The sequence below is a fragment of the Hydra vulgaris genome, chromosome 13, assembly GCF_038396675.1.
Source record: "Hydra vulgaris chromosome 13, alternate assembly HydraT2T_AEP".
Lineage (NCBI taxonomy): Eukaryota > Metazoa > Cnidaria > Hydrozoa > Anthoathecata > Hydridae > Hydra > Hydra vulgaris.
The window spans coordinates 32,064,932-32,078,995 of NC_088932.1; the positions used below are offsets into that span (position 1 = coordinate 32,064,932).

The 14,064-nt window shown below is 29.2% G+C and overlaps 1 protein-coding gene across 1 annotated transcript; it reads right to left on the minus strand.

The window, feature by feature from the left end:
* Window positions 1–257: 257 nt before the first annotated feature.
* Window positions 258–1,173, minus strand: LOC100211488 (probable caffeoyl-CoA O-methyltransferase 2). The gene has a single exon (XM_065815247.1). It carries the CDS (start codon window positions 1,161–1,163, stop codon window positions 477–479), a length of 687 nt encoding a protein of 228 aa, XP_065671319.1. The 5' UTR covers window positions 1,164–1,173; the 3' UTR covers window positions 258–476.
* Between the last annotated feature and the right edge of the window lie 12,891 nt (window positions 1,174–14,064).

Below are 14,064 nucleotides of genomic sequence, written 5' to 3' on the forward strand. Positions count from 1 at the left end.
CAGTATATGTTGATCAGTAGTACAACAAGAAATGTCGCTAAAACACATAGGTTGTTATTTAAATTCAGATAAATTCAATTAGAAAGTACAAAAAATAATTTTTATTAAAATTTTTTATTAACAAAACATATTATATAATGTTAATATAAAAAATAACTAAAATTGTGATTTTTTTAGTATAAAATCATTACTTCATGAAAATAGTATTAGTGCTAAGAGATGTTACTTCGTAATGTTCAAATATATAACAACGTGAATATTAAGAAGATATTTCAGTCTTAAAATGCAAAGATTAACTTAAAAAAAAAAAAATTCTATTTTAATACAACGTACAAAGTGAATGCGGCAATCGTAAAGTTTAGCAATTCGCCAGCAAGCAAACGACGTTTAAAAGATTTTTTTTTTTTAAATGTCATGTGTTTGCTCGGTTTAGCTTAAACTGCAACATTTTTTGTATTTGTTTCATTTGTTAGCCTTTAGCGTTTTCGGCACAAACATACTCCATCTCCAATTTTTAATAAGGAAATATCTACCCGGCTGTCGTTTCTGGCTTTTTTTGTTACTTCAGTCATTGCGATTACTTTTTCCCTATCTTTCAATGAAGCTGCTGCAGGATTCACCATTAGTCCCCATAGTAGTGCATTATCTAAGGCTAATATTCCACCTGATCTCAAAAGTTCAATGCACAAATTATAATACAACGGGTAACCAACTTTATCTGCGTCAACATAAATAAAATCAAAAGTACACGATTCACCTTTATTAATAAAACTTTGCAGAGTTTCAGATGCTGGACCTATACATTCTTTGATTTTTTTACTCACTCCTGCTTTCTCAAAAAAATGTCGACCATGACTTATGTATTCATCTGTTATGTCAAGAGCATACACAACGCCATTTTCAGGTATGGTAAGGGCACAGTTTAACACGCTGTAGCCTGTAAAAGAGCCTACTTCAATACATTTGACGGCATTTAGCATTTTGAGGAGCATGCGAAATAGCTGAAGCTGAACTGGATCAGATAACATAAATGACATCGGAACGTTAGCAATAGTATACTTCATTAACTCGGTCAACACAGCTGGTTCGTTCAAAGTCTCTTTTATAATATAATCGTCTACTGGATCTTTATTCTCTAAGAATGACTTAGATAGCTCTGCCATGTCTTTAACTTAATAAAGCAGAAAAAAAAACATTTAAATTTCTATTATATATATATATATATATATATATATATATATATATATATGTATATATATATATATATATATATATATATATATATATATATATATGTATATATATATATATATATATATATATATATATATATATATATATATATATATATATATATATATATATATATATGTATATATATATATATATATATATATATATATATATATATATATATATATATATATATATATATATATATATATATATATATATATATATATATATATATATATATATATATATATATATGATAATATGAGGGAAGGGCGGGGCATAATTGTTGAATTCTAAAAAAAGTCCTCTCAATCCAGAAATTTTTTATATAAAAAAGATCATTTAGAAAAATAGTGGGGGGCCAGTGCCCCCCTGGTGTCTTTGGCTCTGATATATATATATATATATATATATATATATATATATATATATATATATATATATATATATATATATATATATATATATATATATATATATATATATATATATATATATATATATATATATATATATATATATATATATATATATATACTAATTTGGTTAACGCTTTTTCATCGAGAATAAAATACTTAAATCATCAAATATAAGAAAATATCGTTAAATCATCAAATATAAGAAAAATCACCCGAATAGTAAAATTCAAAATAGCATCAAAATAGTATCAGAAATAAACTTCAAAAGAATGAAAAGAAATGAGCACCCTTTTCAAAATAACTTATTTGCTATTCTCTTGATTAGGCTTTTGAAAAAAATTATCCGAAAGAACATATAATGAATGTTCTTTCAATAAAAATGCAATTCAATGTACACCTCAGATTATGAGTTGTATTATATTTTTTTATATTATATTGTTTTGTATTATATATTACTTTTGTACTATATTACATTTTTTTTGAATTAAATTTGTTTTAATTTCTCCTTGCTACATTTTCTCAAAACATATATATCCTTTTTAAAGATTTTCTGGTCATTTTTTTATGTTAAGATCAACAAAATAATAATTTATAAAATATAACAAATTTAAAAAAAAAAAAAAAGTTTTTACACTTTTATTTATAAGTTAAAGTAAAAAATTTGATACTTTAATGAAAATATTATAATTTGTTATAAAAATAATACGCTAGTTTCACAACTGCATTCGTTGAGCCATCACACTTGAATATTGTTGTATAAAATTAGTAAAACTCGTAATGCACATAAAAAGTTAGTTGCAATCTTTACTAAAAACCACTGCAGTGGTTGCTACTAAAAGGACGCGCTGCTTCGCATAATAGCAAATTTGTTTTGCACGATGGTAAAAAAAATATAAAAGAAAAGTTTACAGTTAAGAACGGAAATGAAAATATCGAAAAACGTATTGTAAAAAATAAATAAACGTAAGAGCGTTAGTTTTGTTAACTTACTTGCGTCATAATATTCGGTCATAGTAATTTGCAATCTAATTTTAGTTTATTTCTTTGATATCAATGTTAAATTGTCACGCGGTTTTAACGGCTTTAAGCTTAACGACTTCCTAAGGAGAGTTAAAATCTCAACGCAAATCAAATGTCACACCTACCCTATAATAAAAGGAAACAAAGTCAAGATTTATAAATACAAACTGGTGTCTCTCACCTATACTGTGCTTGGTGACGAAGAGAATTATTATAGATATGATTATGAAACACTGTGTGCAATCTAATATCAAGGTGTCAACATGGATTTGTACATCACAAAGTCTGACTTAAAAACCTGAATGAATCTTGTAACATTTTAATGGAAGCAGTTTATTGTGGACACCTGGTTGACAACCCGGCCGGCATTTGGTCCCAAAAAGCCGTCTTTTGAACGTTCAAAAGACGTTCAGAACTTTATTCGAATGTTCATGTGTAAAGTAATGTAAGTTGGTTGTTGCAAAAACTAATTAACAATATCATGGCCGACGTTGGATTCGACAGTAACGGATGCAATTTAGTTCCGACGGTAAAGGACGCAATTTAGTTCCAACATGCCTTGAGCGTGACCTTGGATAACAAATATTTAAGAACCTCAAAGTCAAACAATAAGCAAAAGCACCAGCTCGGGTTGGCAATGAAATGCTTGGTTGTCTCAAAAAGTCATTTCAATGTCGGAGCTTTTCACTAATGGAAAAAACTGTACTAGCTGTACATTGAACCACATCTAAATTTTGTGTGAAAACCAGGTCACCCTTTCTAAAATCAAAAACTGCTTTAATTAAACATGTCCAAAAACGTGCAATACCGTTCAATATCGTTTAATTTATTATTCAACTACCCAGATATATTTTTATATTGTTTATATAAACATATAAACAAAATAAATAAATAAATGTTCCATTGGCAAACGACATCGGCTTGATGTCTGCAAACACATTATAAAATGACTTAATCTTTGAATGTTTACTATTTGCAGTATAAAGATTGCATTAAAAACATCTTTATAAAAGGTACATGTTATAAGTGCACTAGCTGTGATAGATTATAATAATTTATCTAAAAATGACATTAGAAAAAACATTTGATCTAAATATTCAGTAAAATAATAGTAAATTATTTGCTTGGTATAATACTTTTAAAACACAGAAACACTGACACACACACACAAATCACCCGCTCGGCAGTATTGGTTGAAAAATACGGTGAACATATAAATATTATAAAGTTTAAAGAATAGCATATATTTTTAATTTATTTACTTATTAAGTCAAAATTGCTCTCGCAAGATTTTAGCGAGTGAGACTCAAGTATTAAAAGCACTTATTTAATCATTAGTTCTTTATTTTTATTGCTAACTATATTTTTAAACAGTTCAAATATAGCAACAAATTTTTCTTTACTTTTTGCTTTACGTTAATCAATAACGTCATTAAATCAAGAAAAATTGTAAATTACTGTAAATATTCAATCAAGTCTTTTTATATACAAATTTACAGTTTTCAATAACTTGTCGGTCAATTTAATAGACATTGAAAAATATTCTCCTTTAAATATGGGTGTGCAAGTTATGTTTATCCTTAAACAAACCTTGCTACGGCAGTGAACATTAATATGCTTAGCAAATAACAGGATAAAACTTTAGAAAACTTTGAAATTATTGTGGTTACTACTTATAGTTACAGTAAAAACAACAAAATATATAAAAAAGTGTTTTTTAAAGGTTTTCTGAAAATTATATAATCTGTTTCACAATATTTTAACATAAATGTTGTCCGTAACAACTGCCTATATAAGACACAAAATTTTACCCATTAATTTTAAATTAACTTAACTTTTTATGAAAATTTCCCGAGAAAAATTTCCTAAGTTGAAAATTTACGTGAAATTTTCAACCCTATTCTGTTTAAAAAGCATTACGATTCTACGGAGAAAAAATGAAAACTGTATGTTTTACGGAGAAAGTGCTTTCTGTCAGTTTGCTCTTGAATTTTTACGTTAATTTGTGGAGAAAAAATAAAAAATGGAAATTGTTAATTTTACGGAGAAAGTGCTGTGATTTTGCTGCTTGGCTCCGTTGAATCTAAGATAAATTTTTTAATTCTTTAATTGTTTAGATAAATTTTCAGTTTTGATTAAACCTCAATGTCATTGAGTGGGGCTAGGGTTCTATATAGTGTTTTGTTTTACTGTTTGACATAAAGAAAACAGACCATACCTTTGGTACTAATGAGTTCACGAGTATCCATTTAAAACTAAGTCTACAAAACAGAGTTTCGGTGTGTAAATAATTTTTGCTATGTATCTGGTATAATGTGGTGACTGAAAGTTCAAAATTTATCGTTGGAAAAGTTTTTCCTGATTACTGTCCTTTGACTGTTGTGTTTTAAGAGCACTTGTAAATAGATAATCGTATCCTATCGCATTTTTTCAATGTTGAATCCTGAAGCAGTTCAGAAGTTCTTCTAAAATGAACATCCTAGTTCATTGATAGCCAATGTTTCTGAAATTGCTAGAATAATGCAGCTGATGAACTTTCAATTGACCAAACAGAGACGTGAAGGGGGTGTACCTATTTGTAAACTTGTCTATTAAATATTTAATATCCCTAAAGTTCAATTTTATTTCATTTAATACCGAAAACTTAAGAGAGATGTCACTTGTTAATGAATTGCTTTCTTAAATTAAATTTCACAGTGAAATGGATTCAAATTTTGTAAGATGAAAGTTACCTTCCTTTAGACATAATACTTCTGTATTATAAATAGAAATCCTTCAGATACGATGTCAAAATTTGCATTTAAATCATTATCATGAAGTGAATAAAATTCTTTTTTGCTAAAATAAAGATCATTCGAAGCATAACGTTCAAAGTGCTTAATTAATGTCGCAGATATTAAAAGGAAGAAGAGTTACACCAAACAAAGCCCTGCACAATAGATAAATGCATAACTCAACATTTTTTAAATTATTAACAAACTACAAAATAAGCTAGAAAATAAGAAATCTTAAAGTTTACTAATATTTTTAGTAGTCACCCACGCTTCCCCACACTTTATTTTTGTAATTGATTTATAGCTTAGATGTCTATAAAATCGGTCTATTAAAAATCAGGTGCGGATACGTGCGGTTTCTAAAACTATAAATAAAAAAGTGTTAAAAGTCATAAAACAGAAACGTAAAAAGAAATTTAAAAATAAAAAAAAATTATGATTTGTTTTTTTTGTGGTTCTTAACTTTTTCACAATACTGTATATATATATATATATATATATATATATATATATATATATATATATATATATATATATATATATATATATATATATATATATATATATATATATATATATATATATGTATATATATTCGCGTATTCTGTGGTGCATGGTGTTAAATCGCGTATTCTGTGGTGTTCGCGTATTCTGTGGTGCATGGTGTTTAATTGTGCAAAACTAACATTTTTACACCGTATTCGGAGGACAATAACATAATTTCGGTATCAGGTGAGTACATTCTGTTTTGGTAATTTCAAAATATTGCTATTTTTACGTAATTTAGTGTGAATTTAGATTATCTTTACTACGATTAAATAAAAAAAATGTAATGTCAAACGAAAATGAACCTACCGGGGCGGTTGTATCAATGAACGACACAAAATCCTGGGGTCAATTGAATCAATACAAACAACCCCAGGATATCATTTTTAATATTTGTTATGGTTTATTTGCATTCGAACTGAAAAAATAAATATTTTTTATTTTCGTAGTGGTTCGTACCTCTGTATTTTACTTGTTGGTAACAAAGTATACAGGTTTCATATTTTAAGTTTTTTTGACAAGTAAATGTTGACAAGCACAAAAAATGTAAAAAAAAACTTATTAAATACATATTAAATTCATTGTTATAAACTAATATGGATTTTTTTACTTCAGGATGCCCCAAAACTGCATAAAAAGAACAGATAGGGGTAGCTAACCCCAATCTTCGTATGAATCTGCCTACAATGATGTAGTCAAAGAGGGAGTTTCTAATACAAAAGCTGCAAAAAAGCATGGTTTGTGCTATGCGTCATTACAAAGGTATATATTTAAAAAGAAAACATCAAACAAACCTGTAAATGTTGGTTACCAAACATGAAACAAAGTTTTTACTGCTGACCACGAAATTTCGATGAAGAAGTATATAATGAAGGCAGCTGATATATATTACGGATTTTCGCCGCGGGAAATAAGAAGACTGGCATATTAAACGGCATCTATATATGAGCTCAATATGCCGTTACAATGGAAAAATAACAAATGTGTAGAAGATTGGTTCAGCAGTTTCATGAAACGATATCCAGAATTGTCAATAAGATGCGCCCAACCCACCAGCTTAGCAAGAGCTACAAGCTTCAATGAAGCACACGTGAATTTATTCTTTGAAAATTACGAAAAGGTTCTAGACAAACACAGATTTGAACCAAAAGACATATACAACGTAGATGAAACCATTGTCGCGACGGTACAGAAACCATGTAAAATTGTGACGAAAAGCGGATCTCATCAGGTCGGCGCATTAACTTCTTCCGAACGTAGAAATCTAGTTACCATTGCATATGCAGTGAATGCTATAGGAAGTTAAATACCCCCTATGTTTGTATTTCCTCGGATTAGATACCAGGATCACTTCTTCAGAGACGGTCCAGTGGGAAGTATTGGCGCTGGCAACAGCAGTGGCTGGATGCTGGAAGATGAATTCCTGATATTTTTGAAGCACTTTCAAAAGTACACATCGTCATCAAAAGACAGAAAAATGGAAAATAGTTTTATCTTTCCCACCTCATTGCTCACACAAAGTGCAGCCTTTGGACCGTTCTGTATATGGCCCATTCAAAAAAGCTGTTTAATCGACCAGTGATGCTTGGATGCGAAATAATCCAGGTAAACCATGACCATACATAACATACCATCTATTGTTTAAACGGCTTTACCAATAGCGTTCACGTCTACTAAAATTCAAGATGCGTTTAGGTGTACCGGTATTTATCCATATAATAGACAAGTTTTTACAGACTTAGATTTTGCGACAATCATTTGTTACAGACAGACCAATGCCAAAAGATAGACCATTTCTAGAAAACAGACCAGTTTCAGAAGACAGTCCATTTATAAACGATAGACAAATGTCAGAAGTGACACCATTGTCAGAAAACAGGCTACAAAATTTTGCAGATGATCCAATACCGTCCACGTCAACAGTTTTTAATCCTGAAAGCGTTAGCCCATTATTGAAAGCTCCACCTAGAAAGGAAAACACAAGAGGAAAAAAGAAAAGAAAGTCGGCTGTGTACAAAGATACACCCGAAAAGTAAAAAATCAGAATGGAAAACCGTGAAAAGGTCATGAAAATGGATAAAAACAAAACAAAACATGCAGCTAAAAAAAGAAAAATAAGGAAAAGTATAAACAACAATTACGATAGCGACGAATGTTTATGCTTAATTTGTTTGACGCTTTTCTATAAAAGTAAACCTAACGAAAAGTGGGTTCAGTGCACGAACTGCAAAAATTGGGCACATGAGGATTGTGCACATCAAACCGATTATTATGTCTCCAAAAAATTGTGAATCTGAATAAAAGTTTGTTACTTTATGTAATTTTGATGAGAAGTTCCTAAATATTTTTTATGTTACGGGATCATTGTTATTTATTTTGGTTTATTTAGTAAGTAATGCAGTAGAGCCAATTTCAATGTTAATCTTTATTGGTAAATTAAAGGTTTCGATATCGTTTTTAGTTTTTGTGATTGACTGTATATTTTCTTTATTACCTTTTCCGATATTTTTTGAGATGTTTTTCATTTGTAAATGTCATAAGAGAGTGTCACAGTTTATTTTTTGGATACAAAAATACTTAAATAGGTTAAGCGTCTCGTTTTTTTATATTTTCTTCATAATAATTTTACACTTCGAAGTATTTTTGTTAATTGTTAAGTGAAATAATTCACATTTATATATTTTTTAGAATTTATAGATTTTTTTCACTTGTTGTATAAAACATAATATATTGGACCTCGTTTGCTTTATTGTTCTATTAATAAAAAAGATTAGTTGAAAATGTGCCTTTAAATGAATGTCCCTATAGAAAGACCAGTAATTCCTTAATAACCTGCCGTGATATAATCGACCCCTAGAGGTGATTCAACCGCCCCGGGTTCAGGGACGGTTGTATCACTTTCCCATTTTGTGAATTTTATTCTATTTCTCAGTTATTAATGTTTTGATACACTGTTGCTTTTTGTGTATATTGAATAGTCTCTTGGTAATTTCGGTTCAAAGTTAAATTGATACATTCGACCCCGGTCTATATATATATATATATATATATATATATATATATATATATATATATATATATATTATATATATATATATATATATATATATATATATATATATATATATATATATATATATATATATATATATATATATATATATATATATATATATATATATATATATATATATATATTAGGGATATGACTTTTTAATTTTTTTTCAAATAAAATGTTTCCTGTATCATAAATCGATGAACTTTTACCTAAAATCATGAAAAAAGGCCCAAATAGCTTTCTGCAACAAAAAAAGGTCACCCCAAAATAAAAACTTGATTTACCATTTTTATACATTCATTTTTGACCGATGTTTTAATCTTAAGCTTAATTCTCAGCTTAATTCTATTTATTTCATTATTTTGTTATGAATTTATAAATATAACGCCACACGTTACCATGGCAACGAAACGGCCGTGTGCCGGCAAATACTTGGAATTGTTATGTGATGACGTCATTGTGTTACCACGGTGATATAGACGACTGTAACAGACTGTAGAAGATTATAGAACTTAGTAGAACATTCTGGAAGCTCTAAATAATTATATAAGCGAGCTGCTGTCAGAGCTCAGTGTTGATAATGTGAATAGTTCTATGAAGTACTCTGCGTGTAACTGAGCTAATAAGGAACTACTGTAGCGAACTAAAGACGCTGTAAGTGTACGAAGTATAAGTAGTTGTAGCATTATCGTTAGGATACGGACTGGATTATCGAACTGTTATCAACATTGACTGGATTATCGAACTATAATTGGATTACTATACAGTTAAAGTATTTTATTAATTAAACGACTTTATTAAACGGATATTTACGCTCAGCTATCCGTAAAGTCGTAACAATATTATATGATGTCTCACAAGAAAAGTCATACCACAGTAACAAAGAACAAGAAGACTTGGACTAAAAATTTGGTGAGATTTCAAGAGTCACACAGAAGAAGAGGAAGCGTGGCTGTAGAAGAACATTCACTCGATGAAAAATCCAGAATACCACTTCAATTGCAGATCGTAGGAAGATACCAGTTTCTCGGAGCATATGTTAAAGGAAGAAAAGAACGAATAGACCAAATTTCTAAGGAAATTACAAAATTGTGGGACAATAAACTGAATTTTCCACGTGTGTCTGATCAAGTGATAAGAGCAAAGCTTATGAAGGTGCTGAAGGTCTATGATGAATGTGTCAAGCGTGGAAAATATGATGTTCTCAATGCATTATTTGACATCACGAAAGTGAATGGCCAGTGGTTATCCTCGGAAGATAAACGTCTAGACCACCTACAAAAAGAAAGTAAAGGACAGGTGGGGTACTCAACAGGACAAGTGGCAAGTAAAGAAACCATTCACCCTTCCAAGAGAAGGAAAGTCCAGTCTGGAACAGCAATACCTTCCACATCACAAGTCCTGTCTACCACAGACAGTGGTACTGAATCTGAAAACTGCAAAAGTAAGAGTGAAGATGATGAAGACGACGACGGTGATAAAGACGATGATGAGGACACTCAGAAAAAAACTAGAAAGCACTACAAAAGTAAATTTGCTGTAAGTATGGTTACATCAAGTGGAGTTTCCACAAAGAAAGCTGCTAAAATATGCAATGTATTATCACAACAAGGTATTGATATTCCAACTCCAAGTCAATCAGCAATTTACAAGTCCATATTCAAAGAGGCAGGTAAATTAAAAAAAGAAATGATACAACAACTTAAAATGGAACAGTGGTCCTTACACTTTGACGGCAAACGAATAGATGATAAGGAATATCAGGTAGTTGTACTTCAGAATGAAAGAACTGACGTGAAACTTGATGCACTGCGTTTAAAAGATGGCAAAGCTGAAACTGTTGCTGAAAAAATTGCCAAACTTATTGATGAATACAATTTGTGGAATTCAATTAAGATGATCATTACTGATACAACAAACGTCAATACTGGGAAGAGAAATGGAGTTGTTGTGAAGTTGCAACGTATGTTTAAATTAAAGGGTGTCACAATACCACAATTTATCGGTTGTCAGCATCACGTACTAGACAGGATTCTCCGTCTGGTGATGGACGAAGAACTTGGGGGTGATACCAAATCTCCAAACATTGAATACCCATTTGTGTCTGAACTGTTGAATAAGTATGATGAACTGAAGGATAAGTTTGTGAATGGAACTGTAGAAATTCTTGATAAATCAGGGTGGAGAAACGATATGAAGTTTTTGTACCATTTAACAAGAGTGTTTAGGTTCTATGAAGAACAAAGAAACTTCCCTCTGATTCACTTTCAGAACATTCCTAATATGAGCAATGCCAGATGGAACTCAAGAGCCATTCTCGCCATTCTGGCGTTCATTCTTATGCCTGAAGCGAGAAAGAATTTGGAGAAGGTTTGCAGGTTCATTTCATATGAGTGGGCAGAACATTGGTTTAGTAGTCAAAAGTACAATGACAATGACTTCAAGAATTTATCTGATGTATTGAAGCCTTACAAAAAGGCATTGCAGTCATTCAAAAATCACTGGAAGAAAGAGCCATCCGTCATCGACATACCACGAAGTAATCAGATAGCTGAACGTGCAATCAAGGTGATGCAAGACCTGTATGCTTCCTGCAGAAAGAAAGACAAACTGCAACTTCGATTCATTCTAAGTAATAAGCGCTAGACTCTTTATGAGACGTGAGCATCATGTGACCCATGTACTAAACACAGTAGGCCTATAGACACAGACAGTTATGTATATTGTTGTACTAGACGCTTTGATACTGTTAATTTTGTAATACTTGTATAATTATATATCACATAATGTTTTTTGTTATATCACAGTACATGTTGCATAAATAAATAAAATAACAACAGGAGTATGACTCTTACAACATCTTCAGCCTTTAATATTCATTTACTGTACAAAAGTGTACCTATTGAAAATTCGATTTTTTGGTTTTGGGGTGACCTTTTTTCAAAATATGTCAAAATGAAACATCTATTCGTTCTTTTTACATAAAAGTTCATTGAATTACGATACAGGCCTAGTAGGTTGCAAAAAAGTCATATCCCTAATATATATATATATATATATATATATATATATATATATATATATATATATATATATATATATATATATATATATATATTTACTATATAACTAAATTAATAGCTATCATTAATTCTTTTCATTATTATCTTTGTATTATATCAGTTTTAATTGGCAATTCGTCCAGTGAGAGTAGCCCAGCTGGCGACAGTACTTCGATTCGATTCTTCGCAGCATCAATAAATGAACTGACATTCAATATATTGTTTTATATATAGAATTAAAATTTTATTTAAATGAAGACGAATTTTTTTCAAAAAAACACAACATTGTTTTGTGCAAAAATTTAATTATGAAATATGTTAATTAATCATAACTTTTCTTTACTTTACTATTTACTAATATTTTGAGATAAATATAAACAACTTCGTCACTGAGACAATCGTTTAAAGTATCTTGTAACGAATAACCATATACCTTGCAGCCATCTATATCTGGATATATACCAATAATGGCTTTTACAGGTTTTACAATCCGGAGATAGAGTGATACTAAATGACCTATTTATGAAATGCAATAAATTTAAGCATAATTTAATCAAAATTTAAGGATACTTTCATTTAAAAAAATAACGACTAAATACTATTACATTTATAGAAGATTACATGTTATAAAGTTCTACACCTATTTTTTCACCGGATTGAATAATGCTTAAAATCAACTACTTACGCAGGTTTACATAGAAATCTTCAGTTCAATGGTGCGTCACTGAATAATACATATCTTCACTATCTTCAACTTTTTGCGGCTTTTTCTTGTATTTAATACCTCTAGAAAATTAAAAAACATAAATTAAAATAAAAAGCTAATACTTATAAATAAAAGTAATTGTTTAACAATGTTTATAATAATATAATTCAGCTACGCTGGATATGCTGTACAAGTTTGATTTTATTATACTAAATTCCGTCTTAGTATTAGGATTACACGTAGAAAATTAAACAACTATTTAAGTTTTTTAAGTTTGCAGAAAAAACAAAATATTATATAAGTAGAGTGAATCGTTTTCCTTTCCTTGCGCTTTTTTAGCTTAGTTTTAAAAAGATGCAAAGAAGTAGGTAAATCAAAATTAGGCAAAACAATTTTATTCCAAAAATAGGGTGCACGATAATCAATGCGAAAGTGGTTAAAATTTGTTTGACAAAAAGGCTCATATAGAAGATTGGTACTTCTTACAGAGTATTTATTGGTAGGTTTCAAGGAATATAGATCATTAAAAACGGCAGGAAAAAGATTATTTTTACATATATATACATAGCATAAAATATTAAAAATATTTTTTGGCTACGCGTTGCGCGTTCGACTCGTTGAATTAAAACAATCTTTATTATAACAATTGATACAATTAATTTTATTACCTAACTCATATATATTACTTCAGCCGCCAAACTCTCGTCTTTTTTTATACTTGGTAAATTCAATATTATAAGCAAGATTTTTAGTTGTTAGTGAAATCTTCCTCAAAATGAAAATTTTAGTTATATTTCAATTATAGCTATTTATTACAGTGAATATAGTTTTTTTCTTTAATGTATAATTATTAGAATTAGAATTTGATAATAGATAATTTCTATAATAAAAAGTTTATATCTTAAACTATACTATTTTTTACAATAATGAAACTTTTTAAAAATTTAATGTTTGTTGTTAAATAATTTTCGGAAGTCAAAGAGTAATAAGAGTATTAAGAAAATAAATCAAGGAAGTATCATTAAACCATACAGCTGTAATTGATAAGCAAGTTTTAAAAAATGGTTATTTTCATTGCCACTTATTGTTAAAAACCTATTTTAGCATCAGAACCTTTTATATTGAATTGAAGGGAATGGAGCTTCTGAAGTATTTATTTTACTTTTATTTATAATGAAATACTTATAAAATTATTGTTATAAAATGTTATTTCCTTTTTTATTTAACATGAAAATATAAGTGG

Coding starts and splice junctions, on each gene's coding strand:
- LOC100211488 (XM_065815247.1), bottom strand. CDS start 1,163: ATGGCAGAGCTATCTAAGTCATTCTTAGAGAATAAAGATCCAGTAGAC.